Source organism: Leptinotarsa decemlineata, unplaced genomic scaffold (genome assembly GCF_025532065.1).
Source record: "Leptinotarsa decemlineata unplaced genomic scaffold, Ldec_3_MD MMD2_tig00078422_RagTag_RagTag, whole genome shotgun sequence".
In the NCBI taxonomy this organism is placed as follows: Eukaryota; Metazoa; Arthropoda; class Insecta; order Coleoptera; family Chrysomelidae; genus Leptinotarsa; species Leptinotarsa decemlineata.
Window position 1 is genome coordinate 8405670 of NW_027412747.1, and position 25098 is coordinate 8430767.

At 36.7% G+C, this 25098-nt stretch overlaps 1 protein-coding gene across 3 annotated transcripts in view; it reads right to left on the reverse strand.

The window, feature by feature from the left end:
- Positions 1 to 25098, reverse strand: part of LOC111504437 (uncharacterized) — a 60708-nt gene that overhangs the window by 17379 nt on the left and 18231 nt on the right. For 2 of the 3 annotated variants that reach the window (XM_074186058.1, XM_074186057.1), the window contains exons 4-6: positions 21637 to 21856; positions 17203 to 17529; positions 1081 to 1232 (exon numbers count right to left, since the gene is read on the reverse strand). In XM_074186058.1, coding sequence (XP_074042159.1) covers positions 1081 to 1232; positions 17203 to 17529; positions 21637 to 21856 — 699 coding nt within the window. Of the gene's footprint in view, positions 1 to 1065; positions 1233 to 17202; positions 17530 to 21636; positions 21857 to 25098 lie in introns of all 3 variants that reach the window. The other variant, XM_074186059.1, reaches the window with a different exon arrangement.

Here is a 25098-nt window from a genome sequence, read left to right on the forward strand (position 1 = left end):
AGAAATTCGATGACATATTGTTTTTTTTTGATGGACTGAATTTTCATGTTTAATGTAAGGTATTAGTGAAATTTACATTAATAAATTCTGGACAAGACAGAACGATAACCCTATATTTGATATTTTTACTCACTGAAGTTGTTTTAAAAATAGTGTTCGAATGATAAATGGTGTCTAAGAACAAATTTTCCATTCCTGTCTGTCATATTATAGGTCAATCGAAGGTTTCGTTTGGGTTTTTGAATTTTTATTAACTCTTCTATATTTCGAATGAACTGACCCGTTACTTGGTGAAAATCAATAACACTTTTCATGAAAATAATAATTTTCACAATATGAAATTATTTTCAAATGTGCGTTCCACGACAACAGTAACTTTCTCAGTTGGGCCAGTCCTACAAGGTAACTGCGGTCATCAAGGTGAGAATCTTATACGTTGAACATCCAACAACCTCAATATTGAATAATCAACTGAAATATCTTCATTATGCAATTCTGACTGCCACAGAGAATATTCCATATAATAGTCTACATGTTCGATTCTAAAGCTGAAGATTTCGGCCTGGTTATTCCTATGACGATCAGGAAAGCGCCACCTAGTTGGTGGATGTAGTCAGTATCTTGTGGCCATGGAAGGGCATCTCTCTAAAATAAGTCATAGAAAACCTACTTCTCAAACTACACATTTGTGTTGCTTATCTGTCTGACGAAAATGGAGGGAGACTGACCGCCGATCAAGTTCTTTCAAAATTGAGGAAAATGTATCATGATATGTGAACCTTTTGGTTTGGAATATTTTTCAAAAAAAAAGTTCAGACCCTATGGCACAAAATGTATTTTCTGCCTGCCACGCTGTGGACCGAATCAGATTTCAAGCTTTCAGCAGAGTTCTACTCTTGCCGGCCTGAAATATCACTCATCAAATGTGTCAGCATAAAGTGTAAACAATAAACTCTCGCAGGTTGTTATGGTTGCAACCTACACCAACCTATCTGTTAGAAAAAACAACTTCAAAATACATCAAAATAACTACTACTAGTAAACTTATATTTTTAAAATAAATACCATGCTCCTACTCACTGCGCATGAACGATGGCGGATCTAGAGATATGTCCTGGTAAGTCATTTCAAAGATTGGAGGATATTCCTGTAAGGGATGCGGGGTTAAAGATACTCCGTAATCGTCGTTTGATGATGATATTATCTCTTCAGTGTCATCTTCCTTACTTCTCCTGAAAAATGATATTTAAACGTAAACTTCGATCAAAAGTCATTTTTGAGTTTTATTTGCTCTTCGGAAGTCGTTTTACTGTAAGATACGGAGAATAATTATTCCTGGCTGTTATGAAATGGGATTTGAAATCCCGGCGAGTCGAAGCACAGATAACGGTAGTCTAATGCTAGCTATTTGTTTGAAGGTGGTTGACAATGTCTCGTGGTGCATTTCATTAGTTCGGAATTCCATTGTCTAATATGATGTAAATTGATTTGAATTCCCTGAAAGAATCTATAAAAATTAAAAATATTAGCTGAAAAATAACAATTATATCTAGCAAAAAAACTGAAATCACAATGAAATAAAATACAAGCAATAATTAAAAATTGAGCTATTCTCCTGGCTTTGTGTTTCTTGTGCTCAACAAAATGCGAACTTTCAATGGCTTCTTAGTTTCACCGATGTATAATTCTCCGCACTAGCAGGGTATCCGGTAAATGCAATTCTTGGAATCGCAGTCCGCGTTTGGTGGCCTGGTTTTCGTGAGTCTGCTACGGATAGTGTTCCCAGATCTGAGGCAGGTTCTGATGTTTTACTTGGACTCAATTCTTCTGATGTAGGTAAGTACAAGTACTGGTTATGGCGGCTTATCTTCCTTGTGAGACTCTTGCTGTCTTCTAGCCAGAGTCTGTCCCACCTTCACTTCGGTGGAACCATTCCGTTGAAGGCTATTTTTATTAATGCCTAGTTCTTTCTGGGGACCTTTCTTCGAATTACAGAGCCCGAAAGTACAGTCTTCTAGAGTCTTGATGATTCCTCTCTTTGTCTTAGGAATACAACCACTATCAATCGATAGAGGGAAAAGGGGATAGGTGAAAGCACTCGAATGACCTATAAATAGTCAGATCTCGAAGAAATAAGTCTAGTCATCACCCGAAGGTGATTGTGGATACTTACAATCGATACTTACAATCGTGAAGTAACTTGGTGTGGAATATTTTAATTTTCATTTCTTGTCAATAGTTCAATTTTTAATTGTTGCTTGTATTGTATTTAATTGTAATTTCAGTTTTTTGCTTCAAATAATTGTTATTTTTTAGATAATCTTTTTAATTTTTATAGATTCTTTCAGGGTTTTCAAATCAATTCTTATCAAATTAGACAATGGAAGTCCGAACTTATGTAATGCTAGCTAAGCTAAGCTAATAATATATAGTAGTGTTCGTTTGTGGCTCGTTTTTTTTCATTATTACCGAGAAATTGAAGAAAAATCTAAAAGACTTTTCAGAAAGTGATAACGATTATGGGTATATCGTCGAGAATTAATCTCATGAGCTGCCATAGGAGGATCTAAGCGTAAGTGGAGTTCAAACGGTGGAAAATTTCCTTGTCGTGTCTATTGTTAATCATACTAATATGTTGCGAAGTCAAGGTGAGAAAATAAATCAACTAGTTAATATACTGGCCGATTATATGAGCAAAACTTCAAATGTTGAATACAAATCTATTATTGTTCACACAGATTGCATATCGGAGTTTTGTTCACGTAAATCTGATCTCTCCTCAAAAAAGTCGCTTGATAAAATAGAACAACTAGCTCGTTTAGCAAAATCTTGGTGGAACTGTTTATATTCTATAATCACACATGGATGAAATGGAAACAAATTATTGAAACGGCTTCCCGATCATCAGGACTTTCCTAGTACACGATCATGATCCACGAAACGTGGACTTAATATTATTTTAGTAAAATGGAACTGTTGAGATCATGTGAGAAACAGGATAAAAACGCAGTAGCTATAATTATTGATGGCATAACTAGCCCGGTTATACAAAATGATGTTAAAGCAGGAAGGTATTGTGATCCCAAGAAGCTATTAATCAAATAAGTAAGTGTTAGAAAAATCAAAAAGCTAGATATGACTCTAAGCGGTAAGAATCATTCAAGTACTCTGTTGGGCAACTAGTTCTCATAAGAGACATAACTGCTTCCAACAACTGGAAAAAAAAACTTCCACCAACATATAGCGGACCATTTGTAGTGGGATCTATTTTGGATCATGATCGGTACGTTATTGAAGACATGCGAGAAGCAGGCAGGTTTCAAAAATCTTTACAGCGGAATATGTTCAGTGGATAAGATGAAGTTTGTTACTACCCGTAGAGACAGTCTCGTATGGATTAGAGACGACGACCATATTCACGAACTCAATAATGTACATGCCAGGGGAGGGTTCATCCAGCTAAACTTCGGCCAAGCACAAGGTGTACTACACGGAAAAGAACACTCTCAGGTACGAAGTGATGCAGTTAACGAAGTTCAACAAACTGTTAACGAACAGTTGGTTGATGATCAGAACACACTTCACAGGTAGCCAGGACAGGTGTTCAATAAGATGAAAGGTTTGGTCACTGAGCTTAAAAGGGGTTCAGCAGACGGCTGATAAGAGACGAATAAGGAATGTCCGAGGTTGAGGCTAGTAACTTTGCTTATCGTGAAGAAAATCTGTTTAAAATCTGTTTTTAAGAAGATGCGAGTCAACACGGTTACCATGCAAAATAATCGATCAGGAAGATGCAACGCCGCCATGAGTAAAAGCCATAAGAAAATTTCACTAAACTGTCTGTGACTTTATAGTGTGGAATTATCATTATTTCCTTACTATTCATGTTACATTACATTACATTACATTCATGGTGAATAGAAAATTACCTCCATAGGGACGAAGATGCTGTAGCAGTGGTCGACTGTAAGATACTCAATTTTAGACACCCTGTAGTCGTGGAAATAACGGGGAATGATTAATGCTGACTGTTATGTAATGGGATTTGTCATCCCGGTGAGTTGAAACACAGATAACAATCTAATGCTAGCTTCCGTCATGGAATTTTATATTTGTATGATTACTGGATTAGTGAGTAATAATATATTGTGACAAATTAACGAATTAACTGTCTTAAACAAATTTATTTCCAACAATATTTCACTAATCATACACTAATTTATTTCCACTATTTGAATTTCTTGTTTAGTCACTCGATTCACTTTCTGAACTGCCCTCTTGGCTCGAGAAGCCGGGCTTATATAGTGTAACGGTTCTTTCTAGAAATCTGTAGTCGGTTCGATACTCGACTAGAGTTTTACCGGCGGTTGCCGACTGCATTCTTTCGCGGTGATGTCATGTGTTTGTTCGCTGGTCGGCATATCGGCCAGGGGCGGCTTCAGATTCGTTACAATATTTTTGGGGTTTATTCGGTGTAGTGTTTAGATAGGGGATCTAACATTCCATATATTCATTTTATCGTCCATATCAATGAGAAATTTGTTCGATGCACATATACTGTCCATTTTAGTATTTTAATATCTAGTTGAGGAAATGCAATGAACAATTAACATGACAATTGATCCCAAAGATAAATAACAGAGTAGACATCTCAGAAAAAATATTCTTGCTCCAAATGAAATCCTTATCTGATATGGTATATTATGTATTTTTTCCTGAATGACATACATGTGAAATTGAATTTACATTGCCACTCATTGTACACGAAAAATTGGTATTGTCTGTATACAGACTCCTGCAACAGTGGCGCGGTGTTCCATATCTCTATATAGGAAGCAGATAGGAATCTAATTTTTTATAATATTACCTTATTGCTCGAGCTCGACAAAATAAAAATATTGGCGGTCACACAGGGTGTTCGATTTTTTCTGGGCGGATCCCAACTGTGTCTTTTTAAATGGCAACCTATATTTTTTATCGCTTTTTCGGTTTCTTCATAGAAAATAAAATAAACTTTATGTATATCTGCACTTCGAAAATATTGACGGTTTTCGAGATATCTAGCATGACAGGTTTTTTTTTCCAATATTCGTCACTCAGAATATTTGAAATTATAAGGTGGTGCCAAGTCCAGTTGAAATTTTTTTTTTGGTCGAATATTCTACATTGGTAACTCTCTCAAACGATATATCTGAAATCGACCTGTGATATACAGGGTATGAAAAACCGCTTGCCAAATATTGTAAATGAAAATTTGCAAAATCTTCCTTAGATTAAATGGAACACCCTATATATTATTGATCCATAAGAAGCGCCAACGAAACCTCTACAAATTTCATTAAGTATTCCCTATGGCTAAGTTCAATAGTTTTTCTGAAATGAGCATTTCTTTCGAAAAATGGTCATTTTTTCAAAGCGAAATCCATTTAACGACTGATAAGAATGTACGAAAGATATCTTGTTTCAATTTTGTACATTAGAAGGTGTCCAAACAAATATTTTTTAACGAAATAAATGTATGTACCTATCACTTTTTGCTAAATGGAAAATTATTTTTTCATTGGATGCAGAATTTCACTCATAAATCGTGCAATATCAAACCAAACAAGTTAAAAGAAAGAAACATTATAAATAACTATTTTTTTCATGTTATTATATTCATTCAGAGCTTGAGTTCTAGATATTCAAATTTGTCAACTGGCAAATTACAAAACTACAAAAGGGAGAGTTTAATTAAGGTTGATAATGAAACTTTTATAAAATATGTTCAACATGTCTTCCATTTTCTTGAATGCAGAGCTGAAGTCTATGTTTGAAAGACTGTTCTACCCTGCGCAAGACAGCTGGTGTAATGCTGCGAAAAGTATTCGTTATTCTAAGTCGCATATTTTCGGGAGAAGTTGGTGGCTCAACGTAAACCATATTTTTTATGTATCCCCATAAGAAAAAATCTAGTTTCGTCAAATCTGGTGATGTAGCGGGCCACCGTACAGGCCCATTCCGTCCTATCCATTTATTGGGAAATACTTCATTTAGATGATCTCTCACTTCTGCCGAATAGTGAGCAGGTGCACCATCATGTTGTAACCACATTCTATTGCGGAGGTCAAGAGGAATATCATCTAACAAACCTGGTAAATCATTTCGTAAGAAATTGAGATACATTGCACCATTCATATGTCCCTCAAAAAAGTATGGACCAATTACATATTCTCCAATGATGCCTCCCCAGACATTTATCGACCACCTATGTTGATAATCCACCTGTCTCAATAAGTGAGGATTTTCTGTCGCATAATAATGGTAATTATGTCGATTTACAAATCCATTTTTATGGAATGTCGATTCATCTGACCATAAAATATTATTGAAAAAATATTCGTTTCGACGAATTTTGTTCATGGCCCAATTGCAAAATCTCACTCTTTTCTCGAAATCAGCATACAGTAGTTCTTGATGTAACTGAACGTGGTATGGATGCAAGCGATGTTTCTTCAATACTCGTTGCACTGATCTCTCACTTATATCCACTATTTCCCCAATTTGTCGTTGACTCCTACTAGGATCTTCTTCAACAGCAAGAAGAACTTGCAATTCATTATCTTCATTAGTAGCTGGCTTGATGCGCTCATGTTTGGAATAATTAATAGATCCAGTTTCAACGAATCGTCCCAAGACCTTTCGGAAAGATCTTTCATCTGGATGCCTTCTATCTGGATACCGTTGAGAATAAATTCTACTTGCCAATAAACAATTCCTGTCTGATTCACCTAATATGAAAATCATATCAATCAAATCACTTTTTGATAACAACATTCTGATGAAATTATACCGACAGTTCAACTTCACGATTGACTAAAAATTTCAATATTCATTTGCAGCCAAATATTTTGTTCTGTCATTTGCCAGACTACTTGATTTCCAATAAATATTTCATTCGCTGAAAGGTTGTTTTAGACCGAAAGAAAATGGCACAAATTCCGAGATTTTTGAAATTATTGTAACTATTCAAGAACGTCCATTTTGTGGTGTAATTCGCAACTTGTTTATCTAGCAACAGGTAATTTTAGGAATGGGCGATATTTTAAGGAAAGGGTATTTTTTGTATATTCTTATCAGTCGTCAAATGGATTTCGCTTTGAAAAAATGACCATTTTTCGAAAGAAATGCTCATTTAAGAAAAACTATTGAACTTAGCCCTAGGGAATACTTAATGAAATTTGTAGAGGTTTCGTTGGCGCTTCTTATGGATCAATAATATACAGGATGTTCCATTTAATCTAAGGAAGATTTTGCAAATTTTCATTTACAATATTTGGCAAGCGGTTTTTCATACCCTGTATATCACAGGTCGATTTCAGATATATCGTTTGAGAGTTACCAATGTAGAATATTCGACCAAAAAAAAATTTCAACTGGACTTGGCACCACTTTATAATTTCAAATATTCTGAGTGACGAATATTGGCAAAAAAAAACCTGTCATGCTAGATATCTCGAAAACCATCAATATTTTCGAAGTGCAGATATACATAAAGTTTATTTTATTTTCTATGAAGAAACCGAAAAAGCGATAAAAAATATAGGTTGCCATTTAAAAAGACACAGTTGGGATCCGCCCAGAAAAAATCGAACACCCTGTGTGACCGCCAATATTTTTATTTTGTCGAGCTCGAGCAATAAGGTAATATTATAGAAAATTAGATTCCTATCTGCTTCCTATATAGAGATATGGAACACCGCGCCACTGTTGCAGGACCCTGTATAGTTATTTCGAGATTTAAGAAAATCATAGAAAGCGCTTCACAATAACACGCTGATATTTCGTGTTCATTTGTATTCATTTTGAGAAAAAAACAAATGTCCTAAACGACTTTTGAGTATTTAAAGCAAAATAATTATTACGTTAAGTTTCGTATGATGTTACATATTCTTGTGAAGTGAATCTTCTATACCAGGTATTTTAAATTCGACTCCCACCTTTGCGATCTTGGAAACTATTGAAGTTGTAAACTGATTTTAATATTTTTTTTTTTAGATGTGAAGTACTAAAAGGTCTACCTTGGAACAAAATTTGAAATGTTTATTAAAGTTTCAGGGCATACCACGATATTTTTTCTTAGTCGAAAATCGGGATTTTTTATCAGCGATTTTTTTATTGAAAAAATCACTACGCCACTGGATTCAGAGTGCCTCTAAACAGGTGTGACCAAAATTTTATGAAAAAATATTCATTATTAACAAAGTTATGACAACTAAAAAATTCGAAAACTTACACAGCTAACAGTCACAGAAAACACCTTATATCAACAGATATAGCCATGAGAATATTTTTTTATGATTTCAACAAAAAAGTGCCGCCAGATGAACAAAAAAACAAATAGACTAAATATTTTTAGTGAAAATAACGGAATTACATTCAAGTTTTAGTTTACTAAAACTAAGACCTAATATTTCAATTTAAATCTTAGTTGTCATGGAAATGATATTACAGTTTGACACTTGTGAAAGATTTAAATGTACTATTGTCAACAATATTCACCTTACAGTTCTTCGAATTATTTTGTGTCATGGCTGCAAGATTGAGCGTAAGAGAGAAAATTGAAATTGTACGCTTTTCGGGAGATGACGTTAGAAGTGCACACCTATCCGAGTTCCAGACGCCGAAGTGTAAACATCAAAGTGAAAGCTTAGTGTTACCTGAAATGCAGTGATTAGAATTTTATTCAGAGAGATATACCAAAGTGTTAGAATAGTGCCGAGTTTAACAAAGCACTAAGACAATTGTTCTTTTCAGAACTGACTGTGCGAAAGCACACATAAAAAAGAATTCGTGTTCTCTTTTAAGTATTCATTTTAGGTTTTTAGTCCCCCAATATGGAGATGGAAGAAAAACTGGAGGTCTTAGAAAGGGAAAAATACAGGCTCAGACAGCAAAGGGAAGAGCTGACAAATATGATTAAGCAGCTAAATGAAATGCTTAATCAAGTAGAGGGAATATTCGCCCAAAGAAAGAGGACGGACACGGGACCGTCCAGGGCGCAAAAAGAAAAAGGAGAAGAAAAGTCCGAAGAAACCTATATAAAACAACAGGAGCAACCCAAGGAAAGGGAAACAGACGCCAAAAACAAAGAGGAAACGCGTCAAACCAAGAGGCCACGCGGCCCGGACAGCGCGTCGAACTCAGATTCAGTGGAAGACAGGTTCGTACTTGTTGAAAAGGCTAGATCCAACAAAAAAAAACAGAAAACGACAGGTCCAAGATAAAGCCGCAAAATTCGCCAAACAAGAGGCAGAAAAACAGGCCACCGAAAACATGGAAACTGAAAACGCACCTCAGATGAATAACATAGAGGGGCAAAATTCAGAAAAGGGGAAATCATCCCCAAAAGCGACAAGTGGAATACCAATGGAAGCAGGAAAGCCTCCACCAATAGTAATCCACGATGCCAAAAAGTGGAGTGCGATATCAAAAAACCTAGAACAAAAAAAGATAGGTTACAATAAAGCCAAACTCACGAGGGATGGGATATACCTATTCACCAATGACGAAAACGAGTGGCGTAAAGCCACCAAATACCTGGAAGGCGAAAAACTGGACTTCCACACATATTCAGTAAAGAAGGAAATCCCATTGCACGCGGTTATTCGCGGCATACCAGAGAATGTAGAGCCCGCAGACGTCGCCAACGATCTGTCAAAACAAGGGTTTACTGTAATAGAGTGTCACAGGATGACCTCAAGAAGATATAGGAAGGTACTGCCACTGTTTTTGGTGAAAGTACAAAAAAACGAAGAAAAGATTTTTGCGCTAAGAACATGCGTAAACTTGATAGTACGGGCAGAACCCCAAAGAATTAATAAGGGACTGGTATCCCAATGTCATTGATGCCAGTTCTTCGGCCCCTCGCAGAGATGTTGCCACTCGACGGCACGCTGCGTCAAGTGTGGAGGGAACCACGACACCAGGGAGTGTAAAAAAACAATGGACACGCCGGCCAAATGCGCGAACTGTATGGAGGCGCATCCGGCAAGTTACAGAGGCTACAAGATATTCCCGAGGCAGAGAACATCAGCTTGGAACAAACTCAGAGAGGCGGAAAGACCGACGCCGAAGCCACAACAGCAATCGGCTAAAAAAGCCCCAACAAGACAACCACCAACAAACAACAACGAAAATGATCTAGTGAAAATACTTAGCAGTTTGACAGCCGAGCAGCAAAAGATCGCGCAAGCGGTCTTAGCCGCACTAATACAAGCACCCGCCAAACAGTAATGCCAGTACGAGTGCCTGGCAGACTAGTTATAGGATCATGGAACATAAACGGTTTCACAGACAGAAGAATCTAGCTATTGAAGCTACTTTTGCGTCTAGAAATAGACGTCATGGCACTCCAGGAGACACGGATAAGAAGCGAAAAGAGCTATCGAATCCCACAATATAATATATATATATAGGACAGACAGACTAGTAAAAACAGATCTAGAGCAAAACGAAGAAAGAAAACCAGATGTCCAAATCGGAGAAGTAGTAGCGGTCAAAGTCCACGTGAGACGCTACGAACAGCTGAGAATATCGTCGGTATACCTACCTTCGCGAGGTAGAAGACTAGAAAGAACCGACATGGCAGAACTATTCCCAGATCACCATCCTACAGTGGCCATCGGCGACTTCAACGCAAAGTCGCCAGACTAGAACTGTAGATTCGCAAACACAAGAGGCAGAGATATAGTAAGATTACTAGAAGAATTTGAGGACATCGAGGTAGTAGCACCTAACAGCCCAACGCACTACCCGCAAGAAGACGCAGTCCCAAGCATTCTCGACATCGCGCTAGTACAGAACATCGATACTATGGAGATGGAAGTACTAGACGAAGTTCGTCAGACCACAACCCCATCCTATTCACAATAGAAAGGGGTGAAGCGGAAACCAACAAGACGAGTCATAGACTGGACAAGATTCCAGCGAGCCATACACGATGCGCTGGGTGAGATACCACGAACATCGAGACAAAAACAGATCTGGAGAACGCCACGAATCAGCTTCAGTAGGCGATCATACAAACAACGGAAAGAAGCGCGCGGGAAGTCTCCGCCACGCGCTATAACTTCCATCAGAAACGATGGAACTAACTGTCTACACTGACCAGGAGAAGGCGGAAGCATTCGCGGACAACTTTGAAAGGCAGTGCAGAGAGAATGACGTCCCGTTCACAGACGAGGTAGACGAAATAGAGAGACAGGTGGAAAGAACGATACGGAGGCTCAGACAACGGACAGATAACGCGCAACCCCTGGCCCCGACATCGCCTGAGGAAGTGAAGGACATTCTGAGACGTCTTGCTACTCGGAAAGCACCAGGCCCAGACAATATAACAAATCGAGCACTGAAAGTGCTGCCGCGAAAGGGTATAGCAGCCATAACCTACATCATAAATGCTATACTCAGATTGCAACACTTCCCGTACCTGTTCAAAGAGGCAACGGTAATCTACATACCGAAGCCCAAGAAGAACCACCTGTTTCCAGCGAATCACCGGCCAATTAGCTTACTGCCATCCATAAGCAAAGTGGCGGAGCGCGTGTCATCCTGAAGAGACTGGAAGAACAAACTAGAGAGTTAGGGATCCTCCCCGACGAACAATTCGGTTTTAGATCAGAACACTCAACAGAGCTACAAGTCCTGAGGGTAGTGGACTTTGCGACAGAAGACTTCAACCTTGGCAAAGGATACAACACCGGAGCTATCTTCTTAGACGTCTCCAAGGCGTTTGACAGAGTTCGGCATGACGGGCTACTGGCCAAGATGAGCGATTTTGGATATTTAAAACCAATGGTAAGATTAATTCAGTCTTTTCTAGCTGACAGGCGATGCCGCTGCAAAGTAGGAGACGAATTATCAACAGTTCGACTACTAGAGGCAGGAGTCCCGCAAGGGGCAGTCCTTTCGCTACACCTCTACTCCGTATACACGGCAGACGTGCCCAAACCAGAGAACAACTTTAACAAGTTGGCGCTCTACGCGGACGACACGGCCCTGCTGGCGAGATCTACGAGTCAAGCACACGTTACGAGATATCTTCAACAACAGGTAGACAGATTGGAGGAGTGAGCTAACCTGTGGAAGATCAGTATCAACCCTGACAAGAGTCAGGTGATACTGTTCACTCTCAGGTTCGTACAACCGGAAGGCAACGTCACCTTCAACGGACAAGAGATTCCACGGACAAACAAAGCGACATACCTTGGGGTCATCCTAGACAAGAAACTAACATTCCAGGCCCACGTTCAGCAGAGAATAGGAATGGCCAGACAGGCCAGACGACGCTTGGCGCCGAACATAGGAAAAAGCAGTAACATGGCATTGATAGTCAAGTTACTAATGATCAGAACGATTCTAATGCCAATAATACTGTATGCATGCACTGCCCGGGGCCAGTGTGCGCAGACATACAGAAAGAACATCCAATCGTTTATGAATGCGAGCGTAAGGGCCACTGTAAACGCACCTTATTATATACCCAATAGATTTATATACAGAGACTTAGACCTGGACACGCAATATGTGGACGTGTATATGAGAGAACATGCAGAAAGCACGTTCGATAGAATCAGATCGCACTCAAATCCAGCGTTCCGCGATCTCTTTAAGAAGCGTTAAATATGGATGACCCCAAATTCCGAGAAAGGGACAAACATCTCAGGCCGACTAAACAGAATAACAGACCGCCCCCGTTAGTCGCCGTCAGGCGACTTAGGTAAGTATAATACTAACCAGATACACTCTCTTCCAGGTAGGTTCAGCGAAGAACACTTCGACCGCGATCGCAACTCTAATAATTTTTCTTGGATGCACTGAGAAACGCTCGATGCATTAACACAAAGCCGCCGGTTAGTTTTTGGGGGCCCCCATGTTTAAATTCAGTTAGGAATAGTCAGATGAAACAACGATTCGATAAGCAAGTAAAAGCACCTAAAGGCTGACCTTCGACCAAAAGAGGTCAGATGTCAAATCTTGCTGAAGTGCCCATCAGCAAGTTGAGGACCGCTCGGAAAGCGGGGGTGGATGGAGTGGGGTAGTAGGTTCTCCTCGCTAAATAGCTGGGGGGGGGGAAAGCTTCTACTCCAGGGCACTCAACCCGGGAGGGGGCATGGGGGGGTTAGAAGTGCTAGAGAGGTTTGTAGAGTATTTAATGAGAGACATCCAGATCGTCCTCGTACTAGCTGCGGTACGGTAAATAAAATATTCAATGAAACTGGTGCAGTATCAAAAATGATGTTAAAAAGTAATCCTTTACAAAGACGAAACAGGAATGACAGGAATGATCAAATCATTTTAGATTATTTCGGAAATAATCCTAATGCCAGTATAAGGAATGCAACTTTAGATTTGAATATTCCACGAGAAACTTTTCGGAGATGTCTCAAGGCGAAGAATATTAAACCTTTCAAGCCAAAATTTTTACACAACTTCAAAAAGGCGACGAAGCAAGACGCCTGGAATATTGTTTATGGGCCCAATGGGATTATTTAAACAATAGAAATTTCCTAAAAAATATTTTATATACCGACGAAGCCACTTTCACTACAAATGGAGTAGTGTCATCACAGAATTGTCGCTATTGGGCAGCGGATAATCCTAACTGGGTTATAAACTGTAAAAGCCAGTATTCCAAAAAATCAACGTCTAGTGTGGGATATTGAACGAACGAATTATTGGTCCTTTCTTTTTTGAGGAAAACATGAATGCGCAGAGGTTTCTAGAATTTTTAAACACAGAGTTTTGGGATGCTATTCACGAGCTGCCAATCAATGAACGATCAAATTTAATTGTCCAGTTAGATGGGTGTTCAGTTCATTATGCCAGAGCTGTGAGGCAATGGCTTAACGAACATTCTCCAAACCGTTGGATAGGCCGTGGTAGTCCGTTTATAGAGTGGCCACCCAGATCTCCAGACCTCACAGTTTTGTACTTTTTTCTCTGAGGACTTTTCACACAAAAGGTTTACAAAAACCGCTCAAGAGATAAAAATGAACTTTGTGCAAGAATTCGACAGGTATGTGCAGATATTAGCCCTCAAGAACTGAGGAACGTAATCAGAAACATTCGTAAGCGCTACGACACATGTATCGAAATACGTGATGAGTTAAAATTAATTGTTGCACTGAATCGAAACATTTCAATAATTAGTTATTAGTTACGTTTATTAAAAATTTTTTGCTTCATTGTTAGTTGAATTGTGTAAATGTAATTCCGGTATTTTCATTAAAAATATTTACTATTTGTTTTTTTTTTTCATATGGCGGTACTTTATTGTTGAAATCATAAAAAAATGATATATTGTGACTGTTAGCTGTGTGAGTTTTCGAATTTTTGAGTTGTCATAACTTTGTTGATAATGAATATTTTTTCATGAAATTTTGGTCACACCTATTTAGAGGCACTCTGAATCCATTGGCGTAGTGATTTTTTCAATAAAAAAATCGCTAATAAAAAAATCCCAATTTTCGACTAAGAAAAAAATATCATAGTATGCCCTGAAACTTTAATAAACATTTCAAATTTCGTCCCAAGGTAGACCTTTTAGTACTTGACATTTAAAAAAAAAATTATTAATATCGATTCATAAGTTCAAATTTTAGGGGGGTGTTTCCATTAAAAATGGGTCACACTGTATATACAGTGCATCTCTTTAATGTCACCCCCCTTTTTTTAACAGGTCATCTCAAAGAATTGACATTTCAGATAATGAAATTAATGCATTAATACTTTATTTTGAAGTGAAATTGACAGATGAAGCTTTCAAGATGGCGACTAAGCGCCATCTGGGAAAAAAGAATTAAAAGAAAAGGGGGGTCTTGTGACACATCTTTTTGAAGTTCCTGACAAATGCTTTACAATCCTAGAATATAATGTCAATATCTTCAATAACCACAAAATGGCGGAACTTTCAATAGTTGCCTGAATACATTGACATTTAACACATACTATGGCTATTACTGAAGTTTTTTTCCCAACACCAAATCGATATTTTTAACAACTCGACACGTGTCAAGAGGAAGATTATTCTTCCTCTTGAAGATGATCACTTGGTGATCGAAACACGTGTCAAGGTGTTGAAAATAGCGATTTGGTGTTGGGAGAAAACTCCAGTAATAGTCATTACTACACCAAAGGTTCCAAACAGTGCATCATAAGTACATAATATGAGGTAATAAGCTTGAGGTCAGTTCAGAAGATGCTCGAAATGGTTGCCTTGAACTTCTTGACCTATCCGATATTTCACGCCGAACATTTTCGAACACAGTAACGTCAATATCTCTACAAATATTTATTATTCTCTGCCGTATATCCAATATTGAAGCAGGTTCAGTTTCGTACACCTTTTGCTTCAAATATCCCCATAAAAAATGTCCGAAGATGTCAAATCTGGCGAGCGTACTAGCCATTCTGTAGGACCTCGGCGGCCAATTCAACGATCGGGAAAAGTAGTATCCAAATAGTTTCTTACTTATCTGGAGTAATGTGGTGGTGCTCCATCTTGTTGGGATACAATGTCTATATCGAATTTATTAGGATTCGCTTCGACGACGAGGGTCAACATCAACAACAGCATATTCAAATACAGTTCGCCTATTGAATTTTAATCAATAAATAGAGGTCCTACAATATGGTTTCCCAATATTCCACAAAGGTTAATTTTCTCTGGATATTGGGTATGTGTTTCCCGGAAAACATGAGGGTTGGTGTCACTCCAATAACGGCAATTTTCTCTGTGAACATTGCCGTTGAAAAAATGTACATTCGTCACCAAAACAAATATTGTGGAGATAGGTAGGATGCCTTGCAATGGTTTCCGTCATGATTTCGCAGAATTCTGTTCTTCGATCAGGGTCATCTTAAGTTAATTGGTGTACCATTTTAATATTGTATGGGTGATACCTATTCCTCTTCAAAAGTCTCCACACAGTAGAAGGATACACCTCACAAACATTCGCGATGGAATAAGTAGACTGTTCAAGATTTACTATCTCACCAATTATTAGCACTTGCTGTTTTTCCGGAATGGACGGATGACCTGGGAGCTTTTTGTTATGTACACTACCGGTAGTTGTGAATTCAGATACAAGTTACCTCAAATATTTTCTACAGATAGGACGATTCGAAAAACGTTCATTGAAAATCCTTTTGGTCTCGTGAAAGTTACGCGTCGCATCGTAAATAAAAATCGCTTCAACTTTTTCTTCCAACGGACGAAAATTGACCATTTTAGAAATTGTTGACTTGTGGTACCTTTCTACTAGTAAAACCGAAAACTAAATGAGAATATTCTAACTGAACAATGATGTTCATTGTCGTACTGACATTTTTTGTCGTTTTTATAAACAACAAATAACTTAACAAACCTTATCGGGTTGTTGGAATTGCCATATGGCAGATAAAAAGGAATATTTCTAGAAATATCGATATTAATGTGTTTGTCTTCAGGAAATTATTAAATGTTCCGCCATTTTGTAGTAGGTGAAGATATTGACTTCGTATTCTATAGGGTTGTGAAGTATTCGTCAGAAGCTTCAAAATGATGTGTCACAAGACTTCCTTTTCCTTTTAATTTTTTTTCCCAGATGGTGCTCTGTCGCCATCTTGGGAGTTTCATCTGTCAATTTTACTTCAAAATAAAGTATTCATGCATTAATTTCATTATCCCAAATTTCAATTTTTTGAGCTGGCCCGTTCAAAAAATGAAAGGGGGGGGGGACAGTAAAGAAATGCACTGTATATAACAAGCCTTTGAAGTATTTAGGTGTGGTTTCAAATGAACGACATTCGGTTTTGAAAACTACTCAAAAATGTTAAAAAAGAGTCAGTGGTTGAATAGCAACATTGAAGTATTGAAAACCTCAATTTTGTGTTTGACTTATTATTAGGTACTCAGGAGAGATTTAACATAGTCCGTCTTATTGCCAAAAACCCTTAAAAGTTATGAAATTACTGCAACGGAATTGCTGACAAGTCAGGGTTTGAAGCAGCTGAACTGTCCTATAATAATTTCATTATTTGACAATATGCCTACTCAACTCGTTGAGCAAAATATTATGCCTTTTTACGTGAATTTTTCCCGACCACGACATCTTGTTCCGTTCAAAAGTTGAAAGAGGGGATATAACTAACACATTTGTGCCGAAGTAGATGATTTACCTGGTATATTTCACATAGATATGCTTCAGGACCAGCAGGAGCAACATAATGGCCACTGTTATTCCGCAAAAAACAATTATTTCCCATTTAACCCACTTGAAGACGTTTGGTATAACGAAAGGAACGAAATCGTCATCAATGTATTTTTTATGATATCTGTCCCACATGATTTTTAAATGAAACTCGTTAAGCTGGTAGCCTTTCCACATTGAAACAGCATTGTTCTCCAGAACGATTGGAATTCCGAAGGTTATCTTAGCGCAGGTTTCATATTCAGGCCATTTGGCAGGGCACCGGTCTACTCTTCTGATAACGACATTGTTGATTCTAAAAAAAAAAGGAATGAAAAACACTTTTTTAGTAGTTCACAGATTTTCATAAATATCCACAACAAGCATTGCTGCTGAACATCACAATTGCAACACTCTTTTCGACGCCCGTTTCACCTGCCAAGTTGGCGTAGGTATTCAGAAGATGGAGTACTCTAGAAGAGTGTTGCAGTTCTGTTGTTTGGGAGAAGTGGGTTTTGTATTGACTTGTTTCATGCTATGGAAAATGATACTTGTTTGCTTGTAGACTGATCGAGTTAGGAGTATATTATACTTATCAAGCCTAATCGGTCCCAAAATCTCTTATATTTGCAGAAAAAAGAACAATTCGAAAAGTAAGAATTTAAATTCGCCGCGTGTCTGTTGACCAATAAAAATGATCTAGTCTAGAGCGGAGTTGCCAAGTGTATTGGTTTTTAATATCAAATCACAGATATGATGATCCAATTTGACAGACGCCATTATTGTTGTTATTGTTGTCAACTCGCTGTGAATACAACTGTTACAATAATCTAATCAAAGAACGTAGGTAAGTCTCGGCAGGTGCCTATTTTGTTGCATATTCCGTGTCATTAGTGTCATTCCGAAAAAAAATTTTTCGGGTTATTTTTGGATATATATGTTCTGGAGTAATTCTACATTCCACTGTACATATTTTTGCTTCCTTTTCAGTCACCATACTGCTCCTTGGCCGAGATAAAATAAAAATGAAATCAAAACTATCCATCCTTCGATAAAAGACAAAGTCTGAAATGAATGTCATATAAATAAAAGGGACCTACTAAATATACCACCTACCGTTTCAATTTTTCATTCTTCATTTCGGTACCAAAGTATTGCAAAATGTTCAAGTAAAATTCATCGATAATTTCAAAATCGACTCTTGGTAGGTTGTCGGAAGTCAGCTTTAACAAAACTAGGCTCAACATTTATTTTGAAATTATTTTAACAAAAATACGAAGTTTGTAGAAACCATTGACATTAGAAAGAGCACATTGTCGCATACACTACAGAGAGCGCTGGCTGACTGGATGACAATATGGCTAATAAACCAGTAACGTTGAATTTCTTATTTTTGGTGGGTGGCATGAATGCATAATTGATTTATTTTATTAGGATTCATGAGCATTCGAAAACTATTTGAAAATACAGCTCGTTTAATTCTATTCAGAATCATATTTAGATATAACTTGTACTATATCAGTTATCAAGGCAAATATTTTTGTCCATTTTCATCACAATTTATTGGTTTATCCGGCATTGAAAATGTATGTCATATCGGATCCATCCTGCTTATTTTTGCAACATTGAGTTTCAACTATTTCTTAGCTGACAGCTCGCGTATGAACAATTCGTTTTTTCATCGAGTTTAGTTTGTGTATGTTTTAAAAGTGTTTTACAGATATATTTGAATATTAATATGGTGCATTCTTGTGCTGATTTTAATTGTGCAGAAAGGCACAAGAAAACAGAAAGCGCATTGGTTTATAAGTGAGTTATTCCATATAATGAGTTTAGGTTCCCAAAGGATAAAATGAAGAGAAAAAAATGGGCGAAAGTATTGAAAAGAAAGAACTGTTATCCTTCTCTTTCAAAACTTTATATAAATCATTTAAAAAGTGACTATAAATGAAATGGGAACGAAAATATTGAATTTGATGACATATTTTTTTATTTCATCTTCAAGTATTCTCCACAGAAAGTATTATCTGGAGTTAATCTTGTTTCTGAAAGTACCTAGTGAACAAAATTAATTAAAATTTATCATATGTTTGATGGTATTATTACCTCAGAAGCTTTTGTTGGATCAGTTTGAGTACAATCAATTCTGTCTATACTTTACCTCATTCAACCTTCCTCTCAAGTTTTGGAAGATCCAACAGATTACCCAAGCGAGCCTATAACGCTTGAATTCAGTAGCTATATTAGAAAGAGGTATGTATGTAGGAATATTTTTTTTTATAATAAATTGAAGTTGTACAAGTTGAGGATTGTAGAATAAATTGAATATTTGAAATGATTCTTTAATCCAGTTTACTTTATTTTTTTCATTTTCATAACTGTGTATTATTAAATAATGCATAAAATCATAGTTTAGGTAAATATTTTGTGATCTATCGACTTTGTGTACTGATTTTAGATATAGAACTTATTTTCAAACATGATTTTTCGTGTACATTTTATTCCATGTGGAGAATTTTTCATTAATTGAAACGTTAACGGGTTCATATACACTTCCATAATTGAATTGATAATTATAGGCTCCGTAAATTTTACGATTTGGCAATGTTGATTATTTCTATTGTTCCTATTGGCCAATCGAACAAGAAGCGGGAATAGGGGCGTGACGTCACCTCCCTACCACATTCGATTTTTAATAATTAATTACGGAAAAACTACGGTACTTGGAGAGATGAAACAAAGTGCACTGTTTTTCAATTTAAAATTTCTATCAAGTGAACTATAAACCAAAAATCATGAAACAAGCCCATTCATTTTACGCCAGAGATTCTAGTTCTACGTTTCAGTTTCAAAAAAAAGCTGACAAGCTCTTCAACTACGAACGAATTCCATACCTTACCAGCATTGAAGGCAGCAACAGTAAAATTCATTACGTTCGATATTTTTGATGTTATGAAATTGATAATATTCGAAATTTGACTTTGGCACCAAGTTCTGATTTAATCAAAATGAAAAATAATCAAAAAAGTGTAGTCACGTGACTCATACTAGTCAAATTTTAATTATAAAAAACAATGGTGTGATTTTTCAAAAGTTAAAGAAGATGATTTTTACGTTCTACCATTTTTGGTAAATTGCATCAATGATGGAGAAAGTAATTTGTGTCTGTCCCATTATAATTGGGACAAACATGTATCTTATGAAGTGGAAATAACCGTTCATTATTAAGTGTATTTTCAAAAAAAAAGGTTGACAGGATGATAACCAAAAACTTGATCAGTTAAATCCCTAGCTGCTCAGGGACAGGTTATATTGTAATACTTAGCAAAGGCTACGTTTTCTAGTTTTTTCTTTTTTTTTTTTCGATAATAGAAAAGTTCATGTTAGTTCAGAAATTTAAAGGCCAAACTCGCGCCTTGTAAAATTTAATGACGACTGAGAAATACAACGTCAAAGCAAAAATTAACGGTTGTAGATCGACCAGCCGAGAAATGTTTACAAAAACCACCTATGTTCCGTTAATAAAGCGCTCAGTTAAGGAAATAATCAACTTATTGGGCCGACAAAGGGAGAAAAAAATATATCAGCTTTCAGACCATGTATATATAGGTCTCTCAACTAAGCGCAATATGGTTTTTCCGCTGAACCACGTCGTGTGTGGGCCCGATTGATGAGAACGACAGAAAATTAACGACCATCTTAACTAAGCTTTACTAAGCTAGTTTGATCTTCTTCTTGAAGATGATCACTTTATATTTTTGAATATAGTAGTATTAGATTGGAAACCGAATCTTCTTCCAGAACCTAGCAAGGTAAACTCTTAGAAAGAAGTGTCTGCGAATTCTTAAGATCAGTCTCAACTGCAACTAAAGACCTGCTGTTTGTTCAGGAGGCCGAATTCAAGCTTCTTTTGGAGTTGCCTTGACATCCAAAATTTGATGTGGAAAAATCCGCATCTGGTGACTGCAGATGACAAATTAAATTAACAACATAATACAGCATAGCCGTATTATTACAATATATAAAGGTGGCAGTGTTAACTGTTCCATGGATTTGTGTGAGATGTGTTTTTCGTTTGCTTCACCACGTAGACCGACAGTTTTTGGTACAGATAGTTCATGGTACAGAGTGATTTGAAAACAACGGCAAATACTGAAAATAATACTGAAGTCTCTCCCCCACACAACCTTATATCCTTTATTTTCTTTTAAATTCGTGTGAATTATACTTAATTGAACTGGTTTATTTGGGGTTACCTGTATGATATAAAAAGGCAAAACTGAAGTTAATGTATTAGTAAAGTTCACTGCCTGATGATGCCAATTCAGTTGGTGAAACCGCGACGAAAAGTGTCTGGCAGTTCTGATGTATATAGAAGCAGTATTTGTGGTGAATTAAATTCTCTTTTTTCTATAATATTTACGTTATTTTCTCGCCAAGATGAAAATTCTGATCGGAACAGTATTCTGTGGCCATTTTCCGTAGATCATCTCTGAACTTATTGATGACTTCTTCCTTTTGGTATTCATATGCATTTCTCCCTGACAAAAATACAGTAATTGTTGACGAGTTCCAGGCACTGGGTGTTGGCACAAATTGAGTAGATGATGTTATTTCTGTTGTGGTCGTTGTGAGGTGTTCACCTGAAAATGAAATGGGAGAGTACCTATACTGATTATAATAATATTCCTAAAAATCGCTGTACTTCCGAAAATCTAACATTCCATACAAAGATATAGCACAAGAAGAGTCAAGTAGAGTAGGATGCACCTAATATGAAATTTATGTATGTGTAAGAAATATAAAATATTATATATAAACTTAAAAAAATAAATAGAAAACTGCAACCCTACTGCTAGTTTTTTTTGAAGAGTGCGGAGGTATATAAATTGAACTTTAATTAGGAAACAAAGTTGGCTTAGTTTACGGGATAGCTTTTGATTCACCACAAATCTCAAATTCATGCTGACAATAAGTGTACGAATAAAAAATGTGAGTTCAAAAAACTTTAACCCGATTAGAGGTTATTAAAATTAACTGAAAAGTTACAAACGAATTAGGTGCTGGCTGCCTTAATGATGTTTTAATTCAATTTGAATTCCATGTTAATACGTTATCGACTTCAAAATATATTAGTGACAGATTCAGAAAATCTCACATTTAGGTCGTTATCTTGCGATAAATACTGTTTTGATAGCTGCTCTGGAGCTTAATGCTGTGAAAAACGTTTCGGAAATAGTGATAGCGAAAGTCTGATATGACGGGCTCTGAGAAGGTATCATTGGAGACTCAGCAATCCCTTGTTCATATCAAGTTGGACAAATAATAGCTATTTTCAAATGGAAATTGTTTCTTTCGATCCTTCCATTTAGACGGTGTGATGCTCCAGCTTATTCTGAAAGATTGATGGAACTGGTTCTAATATGTCTCGCATGGGAAACTCACCTAGTTTTTCTACATAATGAATTCGTAATGGAGGATCTTTATTGATCTTAATAATCTTGGAAAGGTTTTATCAGCGTAAGAAATGGCCTGTCATTGTCCATATAATATGTTGACCAAGAATAAGGATCATACCAATGAAGATCGAAGTTGTAAAAAACTGGCTTAGACCAAAGGATAATCCAAAGTGTTCTTAGACTTTTCACATTTTACAAAAAAAATTTAGAGTTCCGACGAATCGCCAAACCCTTCCACTATATAACAAAAATCAACATCCAATGATGTTCCAAATGCTAGCAATCTTTAAATAAGTTGGAAAACAAGCTAACGAAAACACATATTCCTATCCCAGGAGCAAAGGAGCGGAACTTCTCGCTGTACTGAAATCCCCGAGCATCTTACTTACTGAGACGTTAATTTACTGTGAAAACTAACAATGCTTTCAATGAAATATGAACTTTAAGAAGCTTGATCGCGAACTTGCATGGTGGCTTGAACAACTATTTCCGGTAAATGCACCGCAGTAGTCAAACAGCAATACTAAAACTGCCAGGGACTGGAAAATAGAAAAGTTCCTAACCAATAGAAAATGCATTACAGTGAGCTGATACGGGCCATAACAGTAATAGTAAATTTGGAAAGAGCGGATCTATAGATGACAGAGGAAATGAGTAAAAGTCTGAATTTGGTTCAAAGCTTGCTTACCAAAGGAGTTAGATCTGCTTAGCAGCAAGTCTTCAAGAGTTTGGTAGAACAACTCCATAGTAGCTGAGCTACACTTTGGCATTGAAAGTAACTTGTAGAATTCAAAAGAGGTAGTACTAGGTCAATCGTTGCCATATTGTAGAGAAATCGGTGCGACCTTTGCAATTAAAGAGATGATGCCACATCGAGGAGACGAGAAAAAATGACAGAATATTGTCGGGAACCTCCTTCCAGAGGGTCACAGTAGATATATTTCGTCCTTGAAAGAGGACATAGACATAGAGGCTTCATTCAACAACTTCGTTGCTAGAAATATAGAGTACAGTGCTACATTTCAATAACGGATGACATTTTGAGTCGCGAAAAGGAAAAATTTGAAGTATAAGGTGGTGTATCATTTGACATTCATTCTGATTTTTGAAGAGAATTTGGAAAGTTTGATAGATTAATATATCTCGCCATAGTTGGTTAATTTTCAAACAAATTACACATCCAAGAATAGGCACTGTATTTTTTGCCAAAAGATGAAGAAATTCGCTCGTAACAGGGTGTTTCAAATTCGATCCTCACCATTGGGATCTCGGAAACTATGAGAGATACGAAGATGGTTAAATTGGGGCGAAGTTGCAAATTTATCTGACTAACAATATGCAGTTGGGAAAATTCCGAAATTCCGAGTATATTCGGAGATATCCGAAAAAAAACAGAAATTTCGGAAAATGGTTTTTATTTTTTTCCGGCTTTATTTTTAAAGGATTCGAAAATAAATTGCACTTTCACATTGTCACTTTTTCCCTGCTACATAATGGTGTTTTCAAATTTGCTATCCGACATTTCGTCTTCCGGCCACCATCATCAACTTTATTTTTTATGGGCGCTACATTGGATTCTTTCTGTTTTGAATAGAACTAGATTCTACCTTTTCAAAGATGCATCAAAAGTTATCATTCTTTTTCGAAGAATTGGAGATATTGAAAAAAATTAATTCTTATCATAATAGGCTTTGACTTTGATGTTTTTAAATTTGAATTTCAATTTGTTACGCTCAATGATATTTTGTTATTATACAAGTCATTGAATTTTTGGCGAAAAATGGCTTTCACGAATGAAGAAAAAAGAAATATGATACAAATTCATTACAAATACGATGGAAACAGTGTTAGGACATCGGAAATGGATTTGAACCTGTATCCCGAAAGACGACAACCACGTTCAAGTTATGTTCAACTATGTTCAAGTTATTTGATCAAAATGTCACCGAGTTTTTTCATGGGTGTTGTTGATATACCATACTGTGCCATGGAAATACCTAAATTAATTCACTCACATGGTTTTTGATGGAATCTGCCGATACTTGATGAAAATTCATAACGTATTTAAAAAACACTTGATTTTGAGATTTTTACTAAACAGTTTTACAAAAACGTAACACGTGTTTCGCCATACACGCCCGAAGAAGCCATTGCATGTGTGTTTACGTAGATCTGTTTAGTGAGAATTTTAGAATGAATTATTTTTTGAATAAATCACTTATATGACTGGCTCAATTATCAATAATATTTCCATCCAAATTTTAGGATATTCATCAGTTTCTTATGATTTTCAACTTAACGAGCCGGTATAAGAAGATACACACCTGATTTATGATTAATTTTATTTCATTACTGAAACTTGGAACTGACAATCTGAAAAGTATTTCGAGATAATTTCTATATTTCATTACACCAGCAAGATTGCA